The sequence below is a fragment of the Aphelocoma coerulescens genome (assembly GCF_041296385.1).
Source record: "Aphelocoma coerulescens isolate FSJ_1873_10779 chromosome Z unlocalized genomic scaffold, UR_Acoe_1.0 ChrZ, whole genome shotgun sequence".
NCBI classification, from domain to species: domain Eukaryota; kingdom Metazoa; phylum Chordata; class Aves; order Passeriformes; family Corvidae; genus Aphelocoma; species Aphelocoma coerulescens.
In genome coordinates, this window is record NW_027184085.1 from 18,405,549 (window position 1) to 18,426,354 (window position 20,806).

Genomic DNA, 20,806 nt, shown 5'->3' on the forward strand with positions numbered 1-20,806 from the left:
CCGTGTGGAAAGAACAGGCATTAGAAGTGCGTGTGGCATCTGGGAGGTCAAGACCACTAATATGCAGGCAGGATATTGCATCAAACTGCAGACACTGTGTTGTAGAAAACAAAAGGGAAAAAGACCTTCTGAGAATTTATGAGATGAAACACATTCCAAGTCTGAGCTAGTGGGAAAACTGTGGGAGAGGAGGACAGTGATTAGTTTGTCAGACTGGCTTGGTGATGTTAAATCTAACGGGATTTACACTGCAATCTGCAGCATCCATATAGTGTGTGAGTCTGGTGTGTACCTCATAACATGTGACTCGGCTGATTGCCAGTTATCCTCATCATCTGTTACTATAAATGTCTGAAAATATCTGTTCTTACAAGCTTTCCTCTCCTGTCCAAACCTTTACTATGTATCCTTACCCTCACGTGTTCTCTATACCCCCCCAATATATTCTATACATACACATATGTCCAATATACAACAAATTCAATTTTATAAAATTACCCCCCAGTTTATGTCCCTGTCTCTAAAGCAAAATTCCCCTTTGAATGAAATGTATTAGCATCATTTAAGTCCCGTTTTTTTTACATACTAATACCAATTCCTGGATTGTTTCTGATTTTGCAGTCAGATACATTTTAGCACAGAGTTTGCAACGGATGTACTGTTACTGTGAACGTAATGAATCATTAGCACTCCCACCCACCCAAGAAGTGAGAGCCAAATGTTCAGTCCTAGCAAAAACACTTGAAACTCCATTACTTTTCAAAATAATTACAGCTGTTGGCCCTGTGTATGACTTCAGCCCACAAAGTGGGAAGTGGCACTTTGATGGACTTGCGAAAGCAAAGCATAGCAGACTGGCAGAGCTGTAGATACACCGGCTGCTGCTTGCTTTGTTTCATTGTAATATCTGCACTTCACAAAAACCGTTGTTACTTTTGTTTTAGAAAGCTTTTCTTCAAGTGGATGGTAAAGCCAGAAAGGAGATAGAAAAAGCATACATAAACTATTCATGTTCTTTTTCTGCTAAGTAAGCACATCACTCATTTCAGATGCACTTTTTTTCAATTACAGGAAGTGAGTAATTTCTACAGAAGCCAAGAGGGCTCAAACAGGTTTAGTTTATAAGAGAAAGGAGTGGAAATCTTGCAGCATTTTCTTTATCTGATAGTCATATATTATTCTTGGTTATGGTGGCAGCTGTGTCTTGCAAGAATGAAGAAAATGTAAGGGAGGAGATAGAAAAACAAAGCCTGTCCTATATCTACATTATTCAAAATAGTGATTCTTCTTCAGAAGGTCAGATGTGTTATAAATGTCCTGCTGCATCAACAGAATTAAGCTACACTTGGCCTTTGCTTAAAAACGACTGAAAAAACTGTCAAAAATGGTTTGCGGCAAGCAGGCTTAATCCATTTACAGACAGCTCCCTAAGGCCACAACTAAATTTCTTAATTTTTAAAATTGGCCTCTTGTCGTCACTCTTCCAGACACAGCAATTAAGGTGGAAATACAGGCCAGCCATCAGCTTTTTCAGTGAAAACAACCACAGTAGTACCAGGTGGGGAGTTGTGACAGGACTGGTATCATTCATGCCACCTGTGTAGCAAGGTGAAAATCCAGAGAAAGAGAAATGCAAAAATTAAGTCAAATCTTGGCCAGGCCTGTAAAAGCTTAATCAAATTCTACTCACTGGGGTTGTTCCTTCAATCTCAGAGTGGACAGTCAAACCAAGAGCAGTAACAGAAATGAGGGAAATGAAACCCAGATTTCTACTCATTAAAGTAAACTTTTAAAAAATGGTTAAGCTTCATGCATAATGTTAACAACAGAATACTGGAGAACAACTTTGCCTGAATTCTGTTTATATTGAGTGCAATAGTTTTAAGATCTAGTAGAACTGTCAGCTCTGAGTGTGGAGTTTTATGGCAGAAGTCCATTGCTACTGCCTGTGATGAACTCAAGAGTCTCTGGCTCTGGGAAAGTAATGTATTTGTCTTTGTGTATAGATGCCAAAAGAAATTCAAAAGTTATTGGGAGTTTTCTGAGTCTAAGCTTACAAAAAAAAATTCTGATTGTGTAACTCTTTCAGATGAGATAAGATTTCTATTTGTCTAGGACATAGAATCCACTTAAGATGATCAATATAGCAGCAAAGACTATCAGAAAACAGTCCCTACGCCATATAAAGTGCTTTGTCTGTGCACTTACAGGTGTAAATAAAATGTAAAAATTTACTCTTCTTATTAGTATATTTTAAAAAATAGACTTGTAATGATTTTGAGTCTAATATGAAAGTAGTAGAACATTGAACTGGGAGGTAACAACCCATATGAAGTAAATACGTATAGTGTTTCAGGATGGGATAACAATATATTAAAAAAAGTAAAGTAAGACAATTTAGAAATTAGAAGCCAAGTTAAACTTTTTGCCCCCAGAATTAGTAGCTGGAGGATATTTATTTCCTCAAATGTAATTTTTAGCTGGGTATTTCTGATAAATCCACTTAATAGACTCATGCACAAAGACAACCACTGATTCATGTTCTTTGCCTTAGGAGTAGCCTTGAAATTCCATTCCCATTTAAAGCTGTGATGGACTACAATCTGTTGTGCTAACATTTCCACTTCATAGGAGAGCCTGACATTTATTCTCAGCTACGCATTTCCGAAGTATTAGTAACACTGAAGCCATGTTTTTGTATTACAGGAGTTTCTGTAATGGCAAGAAGTGAAAATTGAAGCCTTGAAATATGGCCAGATAGAAATAGTGGAATAACATTCCCTTCATGGAGAAAGTCTTTACAGAATACCAAACCCCCTCCCCCCTTCCCCTGCCCCTCTAAAGAACAATTTCTGTTTCCAACCTCAGCTAACAGAACAGACTGTATGAAGTAAACAAAGTCAAGAACACTATTTTCTGAGTCCTGTTCCTAAATTGCTAAACAATTTCACAATTAAACAACTCATTAGATGTGGCAAACAATAGATCTATGAAAGAGTTTATGCTTTAGTTTACTGTGCTGGTTGCATAGACTAAAGCCTTTTTTCATGATCCTGACTGGCATCTGGCAACAGTCCATTCTTCAGCAGCACAACCAGCAACACAACACAGAGACCAGTTTGAGAACTGCTGGAAACAATCTTCTGAAAAGGAAAGTGGCTAATACGAACTTTAAATATATGATAAGTTTTATTTAAATGTACGTTGCTACTCATGCCAGGGATCTGATCATAGCTAAACCTAATCTGCTAGCCATGAAGCTGTGAGACTGTGGGCTTTAGCCTGGGGATTTACTAACACTGAGCATTTATTCTGGTGGATGAAAAGTCACACTTTACTCCTTCATTTCTGTCAGTGTCTGCTCACTTAACAGAATGAGCTGAGGGGTATTTATATGTCTTGTAGTCCTTCTCATTTGCAAGGCTGCCTGAGAATGCACTAGGGAAACTCTTTCCCTGCACTGAAATATTAACAGTGGCTTCCAAATAACCTTGTCTAAGCAGTGCCAGATGAGGAGCTAATCAGTAACTTAGACATTAAAATGGTAATCTGCCTTTTCCACCAACTTCCTGAACTTGTAAAAAAATTACACTAATTACATTCTCTTAGGAGAAAGATGGATTTTTTTTCTGGTGTATTTTTGACTGGTGGAGTCGTTACTTTCAGTCAAAGAACTACAGTCATTAAGAAAAAATATTATATTTTGATTTTATTCTGTGGAATTTTAGTCTTCAGAATACTTATGTAAACCTTTTTTATTTTGCAAAGGTAATGTGGCCGTAGTAGATGTTTTATAATTCAGTTCTGCAGGATTGAGCTGTGATTGGAAATAATGCTTGCAGTACTGGCCTCTCACAGAACTATCAAAGCACACAGTTTTCAAAAACAAATGCATATGACTAAAACTATGTATACTATGAAGTAGAAATACCTATTTATTTTAACAAGCAATCTTTAAAGAAACTCTTGAAAAATAGGTGCAATTTTTATAGCCCTTCTTTTATAGAGAAGATCAACGTCTCTTTTGGAGGAAAGAGTTTTCAAAGTAGAACTAGCAAGTATTTCAACACACCAGGTCTTACCACAAACATATTGTTGAAGCACAAACAAATTTTGAAGCAACATTTATTCCTCCGAGCATCAATTCTGTGTTTCAGTGGGTATGTTTAGAGAACAGTATTTGTGGAACAGCACTGTACCCTTCTTTTTTGGAGTGTATACTGATGCTACAAGGAGCCTTTTTCTTCCTAGTGTCTTCCCACACCACAGCTTTTCACTGCATTATATCACACAGCCACCTCTGCCTCCTAAGGAAGAAATAACCCAAACACAAAAGGTGATGACGGACAGAATTCAAGGGAGTATAAATCTGCAAGGAGGGCGGAACTGCACTAGACCAAAGAAAAGTGTTGTGAAAGACTAGTTGGTGCTGCAGTTTCAGATTTTACTCAGGAAAGCAAAACCTTGCAGATTTTATTGTGAGAATCAGCAGAAGCAAGGTGATCAGATTTTGGTTTCACAATATCATACTGTGAATATCTATGGCTGATATATGTATCTATGGCTGTATCTATGCTTACATACATCTCCAAGTAGCAGAAGCATGTGAGGACTATGTGGTTTAACCACATGGCTGTCTCTTTCCTGTATGAAAGTCATATGCATACAATCTATGTTAGCTGCTTGCTTTTTGAAAATACTACCTCAAACTGCAAAAACATATATTGCTGTAGGACTAACCCTTCTCTGCCCACCTCCTTTATGTGATAGTTTTTCAGAATTGAAGATTGAACAAAGAATGATGAGATTCAAGCAAACAGATGAGAATGCGATGAGATTAATGAGATCAAATTTTATGAGATTCAAATTATCTTATATCTGATACGCCAAAAATGTTTTGAGATTCACCCCCAAACCCCCTCAAAAAATTAAAAAGGAGGAAGCCACTGGAGAATAAATATATTTATGCAGCTGAAATGCTGAAATAGATCATACAGATCCCTTTTTGGAAAGGAATCAGAAAAGAAGCAGAAAGAGAATACAAAACACAGTTTGGGGGTCATGTATCATTTGCCATTGCTTGTATTTGATGAACTCCAATTAAAAAGAATTAACCTACACAAAATTCTTATTTTTCTTTTTCTCTTTGAAAATTAGGGTTCAAACCTACAAAACCTACCAAACATTAATAGCAAAACCAACCACATCTACAATAATGATACCACAACAGTATTAAAGACTCTTCCCCAAACAAATACTGTTTTCTTTCCCATTAGTTGCCTACTGTCATCTGCTGGAGCTTCCCAAATCCCAGTGATAACATTTAGTTAGCTCAGGTTTCCAGGTTTGGAAACTCTTGTTTGATTTTCTCCTTCATTTCTATGGCACAGACTTCTTCCTAGGCTTTTTATTCTAGTCCTCTTTGCACACCTTAAATTAAACACTAATTAGTCAATAGTTCTACAGTATGTGCACTAAGTAAGCTATCATCATATGACTTAATAGAAGGGTAATTTGTAAATGCTTGCTAATCCAGTAGTCATTTCTGTAATACACTCCTGATTTAATTCACATTTTTTTAGCATAGTAGTAAGCTACCTAGGGGCAAAATTCACTCACTTGGATATAATCCTGCCTTGCTCATTATAATTAGGGAAATAAACCTTTTATTTTTAACATAGTATCCTATGATTTAGGAGAGACTACCTTAAGTTTTTGTCTCTCATCTTTATTTTTGATTTGGCTTAACATTCGTCCAACTTCATATCTAGTTTAAATGTTCAAATATAAATATCAGCCACAGAAATTAATTTAAAATACTGTGGGCAGAAGGAATAATTAATCAGATTGGCAATTTCATGCTAGCATTTTAATGTAAATATTTGGGAATAATTTTTTAATACTCCATAACAACTAAAACTTTATGCATGTGACCACAGCTACTTCATTAACTCAGAATATCATCATAATGGGAATAAAATCAAGATTTTCCTAGTACAAATAAAGTTTGCCTCTACTCAGGACAGAGATGAATCTTGTTAACTGTGAGCTGATTAAGGACTATGACAAAAACACATATATTTTCCAATTCTGTTAACAGAAAGCAACAGTCATAAAGCTCTGAAAACCTGTCTGAGTACTATGATTTGGGTTTGAGTAGGGAATTTTAAAGTCATACCCTGTCACATTTAACATTTCAAGTGAAAGTTCTCCAGTAAGAACTACTGGCTCTTTCATTGCCTCCCATCATTCCTCCCAAAATCCCAAGGTCAAATTTGGTAAAATTTTGCTGCAGCTCTTCCCTGACGGGTTTCTGGTAGAGAATACTTCAGAATGTTTGGGACGATGCTGCCTAATGCTGGTCTCTCTCATGGACAGTGACACCAAATTAACGTCCATTGGGTAACTCCAAGATTTTGCAGAGGCAGTGTGGGGGTTTAGGGCCTCTGCAGAACCGTGCAATCCCTGAGACACCTGCTTGCCTCCCCTGACTATAATGAATGCCTGTGGTTCTTCAGAGGGATTTGATACCAAGACAGCCAACTGGAAGCGTGAAGCACAGGGGGATGTCTAAATACCTGACTGTATGCCAATCAGTTGCTTCCATGCTTCCTAGTTCCCACTACCAAATATTTTCTGAGCTGAATTACCTAACATTGGAAAAAGAGGTCTTTTTGCATGAATATGTTGTAACTTCTGGCCTGAGAGCAGAAGGCTGACCTTTAGGCATTGCTTATTCTTGAAATTTTTAATACTAGTTCCTGAGAAAGCACAGTAGGCACAAGTGGATGTTCCTACCACCAGACCTGGCATTACACCTTTCACCTGAAGATGAGTCATTTTGCAGAATGCAAAGCAAAATACATGAGGTCAGACAGAGAAAATACAGAAAAGGGAGGCTTTGTTGTAGCTTTTCTCCAGGGTTGTCTGACCATGGCTTCTGGTCGCTCTGATTCACTGCTGCTTTCAGGCTCCTTACTCAGGCACCTGCATATAATAAAAGTAGAACCTTGCACTTTAACGGGTGATTTCAATGTAGCCCTTAATTTTTCAAATGGATACTCAGGAAAGTGAATAGGTTTGAATAAGCCAGTTTTTCAGTAATCTATTAAAGGAAAAAAAGATCTACTTTCAAATATAACTTTTGAATTGGACAGATGATAATGTGTCCCTGATCAGAAATGTCAGATGCTGGATGAAGATGTGAAAAGAAGGTACACTCAGACTGCATCCAGCAGTCATACCAGAAACCACATCTGCTTCAGTTTTATTTTCTATACTCATCAGACAAAGGACAGCATTTGTAATAGGAATGAGAAAAATTACATAGGCAAGAGTCTTATTTTTCTTTCTGATTTTTTGCAACTCATTCCTAAAAAGCAAACCACATTTCACTCTTTTAAATTGTTCTACTGCACTTATGAATACAACAAGTACAGCCTGGGGTCATGTACCGTTCTCTCCTGCGCTACACTACCAGTGCCTGTAACTGACACAGGATGAAAGGAGGAGAAGCACATGAAGCTTGTGACCCTCTCTTTCCAGTGAAGTGGACAGTTTGGGTGAAATGGTGATACAAAGACTTTTATTGATGCAGCAAAATATGAGACCAATTTAAAAGTAAGAAGCAAAGATTTATGCGGGGTTGCATAACAGACTATTGATGTGAAGACTGGTAATGCCTCTCAGGTTTTATTTTTAAATGGATCCCTATTCTAACTCCAAAATGGGTGAGTCTGTAACAAAATCAAGGCTGTACTACACTGCAGTCTTATGAAAAAGTAACCTGAAGTGCTACATGAAGATAACAAGCAGAGGTCAGCTCTATGATGCATTCTAGTCTCTATGCACTTTAGTAACCACCAAATATTTCTACTAAAACAGACTGTTGAAAAATGAAATTCACACGTAAGGGCCAAGTGTTGTTGTCTACACACTGCAAAACATCTACTTTTATTTTCTAATTTTTGATTTGGGTGGTTAATTTTAATTACATGGGCATTCTTGACAGGAATGTTGTAAACTATGACTTATACTTCTCTGTTTAACTTTCCATTTTATGAAAGTTTACATACTTACCTATGAGGTATCAGTGCTGAAGGGCACTATTCAAATATAGAGAGTATTCTATTTTGTACCCTGGTTTTATTCACTTCCTTGAATGTGAGATGATACATGAACACCTTATCTGGTTCAAAACTACATCAGTCCTCTTCCTGCTGTTCTGCCTCAAGAAGGATAATCACTGTCTTACAAACCCACTGACACTAAAAGAGTATAGATTTCATTTGAAGTCTTTCAGTTAGAAAAGTTTTGCAACTATCAAGATGGATAAAGTATTCAGCAATCCCTCATAGCTGTATCATGTTAATAACAACCTCTTCCTTAAACTAATGGAGCTGAACTGGAGACAATTCTTTTTGAAAAGGAAAAACAGTTTACTAAATGACTCCTTTTAAGCGGTTTCTTTTTCCACTGTAGCACATGAAAGTGCTGCAACAGCTATGACACTGAGAAACTTTTTCTGAATGTGAGCAAATATGGCTTCCATTCATTGGTATCAAACGCTCACAAACTCTGCATGTGCAAGGGATGAAGCTGCTAATTCACCCCCAAAGATGAGGAAGTGACTGTGACAGTCTGGGTGGGGAGCAGACTCCCGTCTCTCCAATGCCTTACGTGTTAGATGCATACCTCTTACTTACTATAGGTCAGGGGATGGATGAATGAATTTCAGTCTGAATGTAACTTGGGCCCTGTACCTCACTAAGCAATATTATTTTGTCTGTGTTGTGGCTAACAAGGCTATAAGTGAGATAACTCTCTGTTTATCATGACCTTTAATGATTAACTGAAAAGAGTACCTGATGGAAATATGGCTGTTTTCCAAATCTGTTTTATTTATGAAAAATATTGTTGATTGTTTAAGAAAACAAAATACAGGTCACTTTAAAGTGCTTTTCAAAGAAATGATGGGGAACTGGTTCAATTCCACTAGAATTGTTCAACTCCATTAAAGCTGATTATTATCAATCCTATATTTAAAACACTTGTTGAAAAAATTGTGAGCTTGTTTAGCAAAACTGAAATAGCTGAAACTACCTAAAACAAAGGAGATCTACATTGCTGCTTGGTTACTGAACTTCATGGATCAGATGGAGGGATTTCAATGGAAGCTAAATCTGAATATGCTCTGGACTGCAAAATATAAATATTTTTCTCTACTCTTAGAATTCATAGAATCATAAAATGATTTGGGTGGGAAGAGACTTTAAAGATCATCTAGTTCCAACACCTTCTACTATACCAGGTTCTGAGTGCTCAAAGCCCCTGCTCAAACACTTCCAGGGATGAGGCATTCACAACTTCTCTAGGCAACCTGTTCTAGTGCTTCACCGCTCAGTATTTCTTCCTAATATCTAATCTAAATCTGCCCTCTTTCAGCTTAAATCCATTTCCCCTTGTCCTGTCATGACAAACCCTTGTAAAGAGTCCCTCTTCAGCTTTCCTGTAGGCTCCTTTATGTACTTGAAGGCTCCAATAAGATCACCCTGGAACCTGCACTTCTCTGGACAGAGCAATGCAACTCTATCAGCCTCTCCTCACAGGAGAGGTACTCCAGCCCTCTCTGATCATCTTCCTGGCTTCCTCTGGACTGGCTCAAGAAGGTACAAGTCTTTCTTATGCTGGGGGTCTCAGATCTTGATGTAGTACTCCAGCTGAGGTCTCATGCAGTGACTTCAGCAAGGCCTTCGACACTGTCCTTCGACACAATATCCTCATAAGCAAACTCTGGAAGTGTGGACTGGATGAGTGGACAGAATTGTAGTATAAAACTGGCAAGCTCAATCCCTGAGTCACAGATAGTCTCATTTGTTGGAAAACAAAGTATTTATATTTCACTGGTCGTGTTAAAAGAATTACTGTCAGTTTGAAATTAAACACTAGTATGTTTCATAGTGAGAGAAACCCCTCTTTTGGTTGAAGTACTTAACACCAAGCATGGGAGAACTGTTCAGCAAACTGAGTTATTCCAGGCTAGTCTCAGTCATGGGAGAGAGGCATTTGTAGGGAATTAATATCCCTTTGAAGACTTCTAACAGAAGTAAGCTTTAATTTCTACTTATTCACACTAACTATAGTTAAAACAGATATTTACACCCTAGAGTCTAAAGCAAGTATGAAAAGTGGCATCTAAAAATTCTGTTGTTACATGAAAAGCTCCCATCTCCTACCCCCTAATTTCTCTGCAAAAGGAACACTCAGCACGTTAGAGCATAGTTTTCTGATAATGAACTTCAAGTATATCATTGATATTCATTAGCTTCTTTCAACACAGCTTCCAAAAGGGATTCATGTGGATATACTGACTAGAAAAGACTTTATTTTGATCACCAATCTCTATATATTTACACTGAAAAATCACCACAAATATTAAGGCTACCATGGTAGCTGTTGCTTCTAAGAATTTGAACATATGATTCCTGTGTTTCTTCTCAATGTCATAGTTTCTTACTTTTTTGCTAAGGTATTTTGTCACAGATTTATGCCTCATGGTGAATTCTTAAAAGAGCAAAGAAGAGAATTTTGCTCTTGCTTTTTTAGTTTGTTCTTTCAATTTTGCTCTTGGCTTTTACCAGATAGCTTTTTGTCCTTCCTTTGTTGTTTTCCCTGTATCTTCTGCAGTAGTTCCCTTCTGTGATCATCCCTTTCCTCAGAGAGAAACTTCCCAAAGACACATCTTCCAGGAAGTTTAGCAACATAAAAATCTCCATCTTAAGTGTCTGTTTTCTGTTTTATCATCAATACAGCTTAGTGACACTGTGCGCTCCAGTCACCTAGTTTGCTACCTTGTCAATCAGTTCTTGCTGAAATTGCAAGCTGAGCCATCTGGATGACATGATGAGACTCTACCCTGGCTGGTGTATTGGTCTGGATACTTCATGACACAACAGCACAACCAGGAGGATTTCTTAGCAGGAAAGGTCTGTATAAGTTACATTTTGAACATTCCTCACAAGAATTCAAAAAGCATCTGAAAGTGTTTTCAATTATTCTCTGAAATAGCAGAAGGGTTTTTAATATATCTTCCTTCTTAACATACTGCTGTAAACATGTTTTACTAGAATTCTATATGCCCCAAGAACAAACCTATGCATATTTCTGCACCTTTGCCATGAAATTTGTTGCCATGGAAATATCAAAACCAGCTCATAACTAAGAACGGGCAAACCCTTTCATGCAAAATAGTATCCAGCCGCAATCTCCATTCAACAGTCAAAATTAATTGTAGCCATTTTCATGTTTATAGTGACTTAATATCTTTGCTATATCATTAAAATCTTTCAACCACTTATATCCAGTGCACACAGGCCCCAGATCATCCAGTTCAGTGCATAATTTGGGCACAGCAAATCCAGCAGCATTTCTGAGAAATCAGATTAAACTAAATTAGACTAAATTATTTTTACTGTTCTTTGCCTTTTCTTGCTGCCTTTGAATTTATTGGCAAAGAATAATTTTCTAGATTAATTGGAGAGCTGACTGTAGTACCTTCTTTCTAAATTTTAAAATTTCAGATGATTTATGGCTGACATGTAGAGTATACTCTGCGGATTAAATGAATGGAAACCTTCAGACCAGGGAGGATTTAAAAAGCAAAACATCTTCCTACCGAGAGTGTCTTGGGTCCTGCTGGAGAAAAGAAGCTGACCTATGGCAAATAGCTGTGGGAGAACATGTAAGAGTGTTCACCTGCATACACATCTTCTCTTTTGGATACTGTATTTCCTTTTAGTGTCATGAATTTTACTGTTACAAGTTTTCTAAAGTTAGTCCCTTGGAGTTGAAGAAAGAGGCATATTTTTGAGTATCTCTATCTCCAGCTTAAATACTTCTGGATTACTCTGCTGTGAGACAAATCAAAAAATCAAAAATAGATATAATATTCATAACTGAAATGGCTTATAGAGAGCAATTTGAAACCAATGCTCAAAATCATCTCTTCAAGAAATATATTAACAAATGATCATTAATTTAATTTATCTACATATATATCTGTATCTTCTAATATTTAATTAACATGATGTCTTTCTGTTAATAGAATAGATTTAAAGACTTAACCTTCTGTTCCCTGATGAGCCCTACACACAAATGCTCATACTGCATGATGAGTTCCTAGGAGAATAAAACTATACAGCACTGCCAAGACTGGGTCCTTTTAAGGTAAATATGGATATTGGGAGAGGTTAGTTGAAAAAACCCATTGATTTGAACACATTCCAGAGCCTAAAAGCAGAAACTATTCAACATTGAAAAGCCACACATCTCCTCAAAATTGCTGAAGTACCATTTTTCCTAGAGATATGAATGTATAATTCAATTAAAAAGATGAGATATTTTGAAAATTATGGAAAATTGTGTTTCTGGTTTAAATAATAATTTGCCTGTTTAGTAAGTATACTTTCATCAAGAAGAAAAGCAAATGCTCTTTCACTCTGCCAGAACATGATAGAGAAAGTAACTACCTGGAAAATTACACAGTGTAAGAACCTGTGAATTAACATGATATAAAAAATACAGGGTCCAGAAAAGTGTATTCCCATAAAGACACCTAAGACCAAGTTGTCATAAAGATAACCAAAAGTAGTGTGGGGTAAAATTTTCCAAAATATTAATGTAATTTACACTGTTACACTGTTAGTCTTGTTTTTAAGTCAATGTTTCCTTAGAAATAATATTATCTTTTAAAAGGATTTTTTTCCCCTCATACAAATGTTATAGAAATAGGATTTACCATTCTACATCAGAAAAGTCAGTTTTGAAAATTTCTCCTCATTGCATAAGCACTTTTAATGTGAAGGCTTTGTGTCTGTATAGCTACAGAACTCTATGTCCCAAAAAGAAAGATCAATGGATTCATCATATCAGCTTTTTCTACTAGATTTCCTTGCAAAAAGTTGCTAAGTATTCATGACAAAGTCACACACTAGTATAAAAAGAAAAAGAATTGGGAAAGAACTTAAAACTGGAATAATGAAATAGAAATCAGAAGTTAATATGATAGAACACTAAAAGTCACCAATTTGAGCCACTATGTGACTCAAAACCTCTTTAATAAAACAGATATAAGGATATGAAGCAATATACAATAATTACTATAAAATGCATTTTTCAGTTAGATGCTTTTATAAATAAATTCTTCTTACCTGTTATAGTTGCTTTGTTAATAGATGGTTGGCTACACATTGGTGATCGTCTATTAAAAAGGAAATGAGAAAAGTTTTAAGCCTGATGAACTCACAGATGACTGAAACCTTGAACAATATAACAGATAATACATTACCTGGGAATTTATTTGGGAACTCCAGGGCAGTAATATTTTGGGAACTTACGGGTTTACTAAAAGCCTGCCTAATCACACCTAGAGCTTATACATAGTTTGAAATGTGATTTATAAACATTTACAAAGACATTCTTTTCTTTGAAATGCTAATTACTTCTAGCTCTCAAGATGTGTATTTTGGCTGAAGGAAATTACTTCACTACATTTGCCAGTGTAACTAACATTAGTGTTAACTGTGATGCTGTAACATGACTGGAGAAAGATCATATTTATAATGGCTCATTTACAGTTATGGACTACTGTGGGTAAGTTAGGGTATCACTACCTTGGATGAGTTAGGTAGAGTTCTAGGTTCAGATCACGCAAGCAGCTCTCAGTGAGTGCAGCTCTCTGCTCACTCTGTTTCATTTGCAAGACTCAAATTGTGCCTGAGTGATCATCTTTGAATAATCTTAGACATATGACTACTTTATTGAAAATCATGTAAGTTGCAAAAACCTGCTCCAAGTTTATGCAAGGACAGCAATGCAAGATCTATTAGAAGGCAAGGGAGCTGTTGTCTCAGCTACCAAATATAACACCTTCAGGGGATTAATAAACTTATTCATCATTGTTTCATGCAGGTTTGGTGGAACAGAGTGAATCTGTAACATCTGTTTGTCTTCTTAGTTTACGTTAAAAAAGTATCACTGCAAAAAGTTCAGTGGCCAAAAAATGACACTCACTTGCTGGGTGCCCGGTCTTGTAAATTGGTTAATGCAGCAAAGTTATTCCGGACAGTACGCAGGCTGGCCAGAACCTGGAACAAAAAAAGTGGTTTCAGTATAAATTTCTGCACAAGTGAGACTGATCTATCTTTGCTCCACTGTGCTGAAAGAAAAAGGAAAGCACGTTGCAAAACCACTGTAAAAGGTTTCCTGGGCTTGTTAGTCTGGAACCTTTGGCTATCATTTAAGAATATTATGTCAGTAATAGAAGGGCAGTAGTTTATTTCTCTTTTTCTGTTCCCCTCATAAACAACTCATTATCTGTTTGAAGGCAGGCTGACTTGCAGAGGAGGAATTTTTTACAAAATACTACTTACTTCTTTAAAGTAACAATAAAAGCATTTGAGTTTGGAAGATAATAGCCCATTCAAGTCTAATACGTCATGCATAAGAAATAATTACAGAATCATTTTCAGTTCAGTCCCCATAAACTCTGAAGGACAAAGGAAATGAGATTGTCCAGTTTGCCAGGAAAAGTAAAAGTGTCTTCTCTAGGAGGCACAGTTGACCTGGGGACTTAGTGCAGAAGGCCAGAGAAAGGGGAAGGCATCCCCAGAGAAGGACGGAAAAGTCTGCAGGCTCTTACAAGTTTTATGCATTGGGAAAGGCAATACAGATGAACTACTTCCTTTCTGGACTTAATTTCATGCAAGACAGCAGAGAGTGAATGCAGCAGAGAGTGTCTTGTTGTAAGTGGCAGAGGCATTCCCTTCTGAAGGCAGTTGAATAACACTCAACAAATTTTGTGCCATGTAAGGGTAATAAGATGAACCTCTCCATCAGGGGAGAGGTAGTTCAGATGATGTCAGAGAGGAACTAAGAGTTAGTTGGAACTAGGCTGGAAGTAGGAGAAAGCAGCAGCACTAATCATTGGTGTGTCCTTGCAAAAGTTGACCATTTATTTTCTCAGTCCAGACTGGGCTGGATTCCTGGTGAAGAATAACAAAAGCAGCAATGGGAAGCTGGATTTCAGAGATTTGAGTTGAGGAGTGCACAACCCTCTTTTCATAGCACCTTAAATTTATACAGGAGGTAGGAAGAAGGTAGGACACTGAAGAAAAAGTAGTAAATTAATGAAAGCTTGTAACAGAAAGTATTCAAGAAGTGTTCAAGCTATTGGAGGTAATTTACAAATGAGTTAAGATAATATAAAATACATTTGTCTAGCTAAACAGTATTCATTTCCTTATATTTTGCTTTTCAAAAATCAGAAAGCAAACTGACTTACTTTTAATTCAGTATGGATTAAAACCAATTATATATGTCATCAAATTTGCATGCTCAGCATACAGTGGAGATTTCAGACTACTTTTATAGAAGGCCCTTGCTTAATATTTTCTTTGCTAATAAAAGATGATGTTTTTATTAATATTAAGGACTTGATCGAGTCTCATAAACACTACCTCAATTTACAAGATAATTAAATATATAATAAACTATTAAATTAATATTCTTTTAACAGCTTATTATTCGACCAAAGCAACCTGCATAGTGTGGCTGAAGCTGCCACTTTATTCTTATTTGAGACTGCTGTGTGACTCTACCTTTCTCTTTTCATTCACCTTCAATCACATATGACTTCATAATTACAGTTATTTGACTACCATTCCTATCTGTTTTGGAGTAAAACCCATCATCATGAGTTCAAGGAATAGCAATGTTAACTTTCCATACTTTATAAGGCAGCACTATTGTGAAAAACTGTGGCATTTTTATCTGAATTATAAAGAATTTTGAGCTGATATTGTATAAACCAGAACCTGAATACAAAAAGAAAACCTGGTTTTGTAAAGGAACATAAGTGTTCTGGATAAAATTTATCTCATGTCTAAAAATCTCATTGTACTCAATGCATAAAAGATGTTCAGATGGAGAAATTATAATTAGAAAAATAAGGGAATAACAGGAATCAGAGATTCGTCTTAATCATGACTGCCTGTTACAGTATTTGGAAAGAGATCAAAGGTGTTTATCATGCTGTTGCCCTTCAACATTGCAGATAATCAAAAAGCGTTAAGAAAGAGAGGTGTAGATAACAGAGTGGGAGGTTTATGACTTTCTGTTGAGACACTTTTTCTTCTTTCAAGCAAACATATAATATCAACAACAGAAAACAACTGGTTTGGCCGTTTTGTCTTTAAATTACAAGACCGTGTGAGAAATACGGCAATGTTGTGCCTACCTGAGCAAACGGCGTCACAATCAAGTCATCTCCGTGTCTGAAAAAATAAGCAGAGTTATAAGTTAGGTATTTCCAAAAATTTGCTGCTTTAACAGCAAGAAAATCAGGTTTTACAATGCAGTATAGGTAACTCCAATTTTATTCCTCTACAGTTACACTCTATTATTGCTTCACGCATTCTTTGAAAAGCAAATATCAACTTAGGTATTGCCCAACTGCCTGGCAAGTCTGTGGGAAGGCTGACAGACCAGCCAGTTTTTGTGCTGTGGGGTGGGTAGGTGACTGACCACCCAGGACTAATCTACAGACATTTCATCCCAAAGGATGGCAATGAACACTCCAAAAGTGACTCCAATTAGGGTTTCCAGCAGGCTTGTGAGGACTGAAGAGGGGGATGGTGGGGCAGCACATTGCAGATGAATAAAAACCTAGTAAAACTACCAAACTGACTGAGACTTCTGTAGTTATGGGGTGTATGACTAAGGGTGTGCTGTTGCTGTGGCAATGTCACCTCCACGGGGGCGAGGTATGGACAAGGTGCCAGGATGAGACACTACAGGGCAAAAGGCAGGAAGAGAAAGTGGGGTTGCTTCTCTTGAGCACGGAAAACTGCCACTTGAAATGCTTGTCAAAAACTATAGTCCTGTAAACAAGTAGACTGAGGGGCATAAAAGTAGCATCTGCAGCATTAAGGATATAGAGTCAAAAAATAGGGACAGGGAAAACTTCGCCTTTTCAGTTATCCTATCCAGTATATGGCAGCAATTAAGGTGAAAATAAATTTTCCAAAGACAAAAATCCAATATGACTCTGCTTTTAATTTTCTTGTACTTTCCTGCAGTGAATTTATCATGATAAATTACAAGTTGCAACTTCTAACAGAAACTATCATTGATTTGGTGTTGTTTTAATGTTATTTAAGTTTAAGCATAAAATAATGAGTTTTTAACATTGGATTTCAAGACCATGAAAATCTAATTAGAAAAAAGCTGATAAATGGAGAAATGTGATTTGTGTTTGACTTGCTACAACATTCTTCTTATTATCTATATACTGTCCACAAGACAGCAATGGTTTGCAGATATTGCAAAAACCTAATTAAAAAGCAGTATGTGCAATCTGTAGCACTGTACAATCAGTCTGCAAGGATGAAACAAAACTCCCCAATATTAAAGATTATCACAATGTTTAATAACTCTGTAACCATTTTTACTACCATCTCTTTTATTCCTTTTGTAATGGAAGAATGGATTTTTAAACACTATGTGGAAGAAATCTGCACTTTGAACAAAATCTTTGCAGGAGTGGTTAGAATAGAGTGTTGCTTCAGGTGAAACCACAGTCCCCCACTGGATGGAAAGCATGTAAGTCTGACTCTCAGAACAAGCCAAAAGAAACATGTCCTCCATGGCACTTCAATTGCTCAGTGAAGTCAAATCCAGTCGGGGATAATAGACAACGTGAATCATTCTAGAGCATTAATGAGAGTTAATGACCAGCTGGGTTTAGTGCCTCTTTATGTTTTCACTGGGTCATGAAAACATTAGCAAATGCCCTACACTATAATTTTAGATAAGGGTTGCTTAATGAATTACACAAAGGCTTTAGCAGAAGATAAGCCAAATACCTTTTTCCTTTTTTTATCCTGCTCTCCACTGAAAGAGCCAGAGTGTGACTATGCTACTTCACTTCCAGGAAAATTATGCTCTTTGTCTTCAAGTTCTGTGAAATGGCATTATCTGATATGTGACAGCTGGCTTAAATGTTTCTCAGTAGTACTTTAATTTCTTATCTTTTATAAAGGATATTTTAATTATTTGCATAGAGCTACTCCGTTTTTGCTTCTGTTTTAACGCTTAAAGGGGCACAGCTCAAAACATAAACCCATTTTTTACTGATCTAGTCTAATCCCTTGTTTGGAAATTATGAAAGGGCACAGTTCTGAAGATGAAAGTGTTTACAGGTAGCAGCAGCACTGGACAAAGAACAAAAATATTAAATTGTTTCTACCTGTAAATAAGACAGTGGAGACATGGAGATAGTTCCTTCTAGCACCTGTCAGCGGCAAAGACTCTGAATGCCCAATATATGACACAAATGCACAAAATATGCATCAGTGCCTCAAAATTCTAGGGAACTCCTGAAACATAGTTACTAACTGCTAAATTCAGACTGGCAAAAAGTATGAAGATTAGACTGTCCTCCTCAAAATCTCTTGTGGGCTGCCTTATTGTAGATGGAACCTCTTCTTCTTCCCATTTAGCCCCTGTTTGCCACCCCTTGAATGCTGAAGCACTTATAGAAGGCAACAGCTACATATTCTTGGCTTTCTGCCCTGGAGGATCATATTTTTCTTTTATGTAAAATAACATGATCCCACTTTTCTCATTTTTAATCTTGATTCTACTTGAGCTGCTTCTGGACTGCATTTCACTGGAGAACACTGATATCATACTGTAGCTTGCTATTCTTTAAAAGAGGCATGATTCAGTAGTAATTTGATATACTGAAATCAAGCCAGGACTTAATTTTCACTGTTCAAATCCCCCTTGTGTCAAGAGAAACAATTCCAGAAATTATCATTATTTTGCTGAATCTGATACTGAAAGTACAGACATCCACAGCTTTCTCAAAATAGTTTAGCACTCACCAGACCCACTTGAACTGCAAAGCAATTGTAAAAGGTGGTGAGCAATCTTTGATCCACATTGGGTCAGAAAATCTGGACAAAGTGAGAGTGTTCAAAGAAGCTGTGTTAATTTTTGTACAGAAGAGCAAGAACATATGATTCAAAATGCTATTGATCCACAGTATACTACACTGTAATAAGCACTACAATGTATGAGTGTCTTCCTGTTTCTAGATGACATGGAAGCTGATGGGTGATTCTTTCTGGATTCTAGATTGGATAGTGCCTCACATCTGTATACAGAAGCAGCAAGAGGGAGTGTAAATCCTGCAATATGGTCACAAGCTTCTAAATACAGAGATATTAGCCTTTAAAGTTAGAAGAAATTGTTCACATCAGTGTTAGACTCTGTTAACTAGAATGCCTGGCATACTTGTTCACATCTTCATTTTTCAAAGGAAACACAGGTTTAAAAGGAGAATGATTTTCACATAGCCCCAAAACTTAAAATGATCAGTTCTCCATCATCAAAGAACATTGCTAAAACATGCACAGCCCAGATCAGATGAATGACTGTTACATAAAAAACAAGCCAAATTCTCATTAGCAGACCAAAGATTACATACAACATTGCAAGCTGTTTGCCACAGTAAAGTGATGACGCCTAGACTTCCGCAAATTTTTGTCTTTTGCTTCCTAACATTTCCTATATGACATACTTGAACTCACATCATACAAACTATGTTGATCCCTGCCCTGAAGAAGATATGAAACAGCTGTATTAAGTCAGACATTAGTTGAACATGCTCAGTACAAAAGTTCTGCTTCTTTTCCTCAGGATTGGCATCAATTTGTCTCTTCTATCCCAATTAGAGAACAGTAATTAACTTTTCCTCTATTAATAAGGAACTTAGAGATGCATGGACTGACAGAGAAGCAGACAGGAAGATTAACACAAGGATAAGACAAGGTGACTGCATACCTTTACTTAATAATTAAACTGTCATAATTTAATACAACATCTAATAAAAGAAGAAACTAGGGAGATATCCTGCAGACCTGTCAGGATACACAAAGATAAAGAAAGAGTGGATGTTTTTCATACTGGTCAGAAAAAACTCAAGGTACCCATTAAGAAGAAGCAAATCCCAGGCCTTTGAGACCACAAGGAGTGTGAGGCACTTTCCACCGTGGAGCTTCACAGGGAAGATCCTCTAGGTTTGTCTTTGTAAAGGCCATAGTAAGGCCACAGATTAAAACTTTCTGGGTCTTTCTAGACTTTTTAGACTTTCATATAAATACCAACTGAGTGATCTTGAGGACACGTATTGAAGCTGTGAGATATAAACAGGATAAATAAGAGCTCTGTCTTACTTACATAGAGGAGAGAAAACATACAACACATACACAAGTTTGACACAAATGTACCAGTTTCAAGTATGACCTTACTAGTTTGCTCCACTCCTCCAATTGAATCAAAACCTTACTTATATCCCCAGGAGAAGTACTGGCTGATGATGCTGGTCAGGCCTTAAATCCAACTGGCATAGACCGTGTTGGATTCTCTGGCTACAGACTTTGGACACAGCCCAATTGAAAGGATAAAGCTGCCAACTGAATTGAAAAGCCCAAAAGGACAGTGGCTGTATGGAATTCCTGAATGATGCTCCATATCAAGAACTAATGCTTTCATCATATTGTCATATGAATTTACTCAATTTTTAAGGAATTGTATTGGGGCTTTTTTTTTTTTTACTATAAGAACGTAGCAAGATAAAAGTATGGGAAAATCCATACTGTCTATATACCATGTAAAAAAAAAGAAAGAAGATGAACTTTAAGGTAGTCTTCTGTTTATGTCAGAAAATACATGGCAGCCTTCT

The 20,806-nt window shown here is 36.8% G+C and overlaps 1 protein-coding gene across 2 annotated transcripts in view; it reads right to left on the reverse strand.

The window, feature by feature from the left end:
* The window catches only part of PDE4D (phosphodiesterase 4D), a 159,734-nt gene that overhangs the window by 73,452 nt on the left and 65,476 nt on the right, over positions 1-20,806 (reverse strand). For both annotated transcript variants that reach the window (XM_069000889.1, XM_069000890.1), the window contains exons 3-5: positions 16,295-16,331; positions 14,071-14,144; positions 13,209-13,258 (exon numbers count right to left, since the gene is read on the reverse strand). In XM_069000889.1, coding sequence (XP_068856990.1) covers positions 13,209-13,258; positions 14,071-14,144; positions 16,295-16,331 — 161 coding nt within the window. The remainder of the gene's footprint in view (positions 1-13,208; positions 13,259-14,070; positions 14,145-16,294; positions 16,332-20,806) is intronic.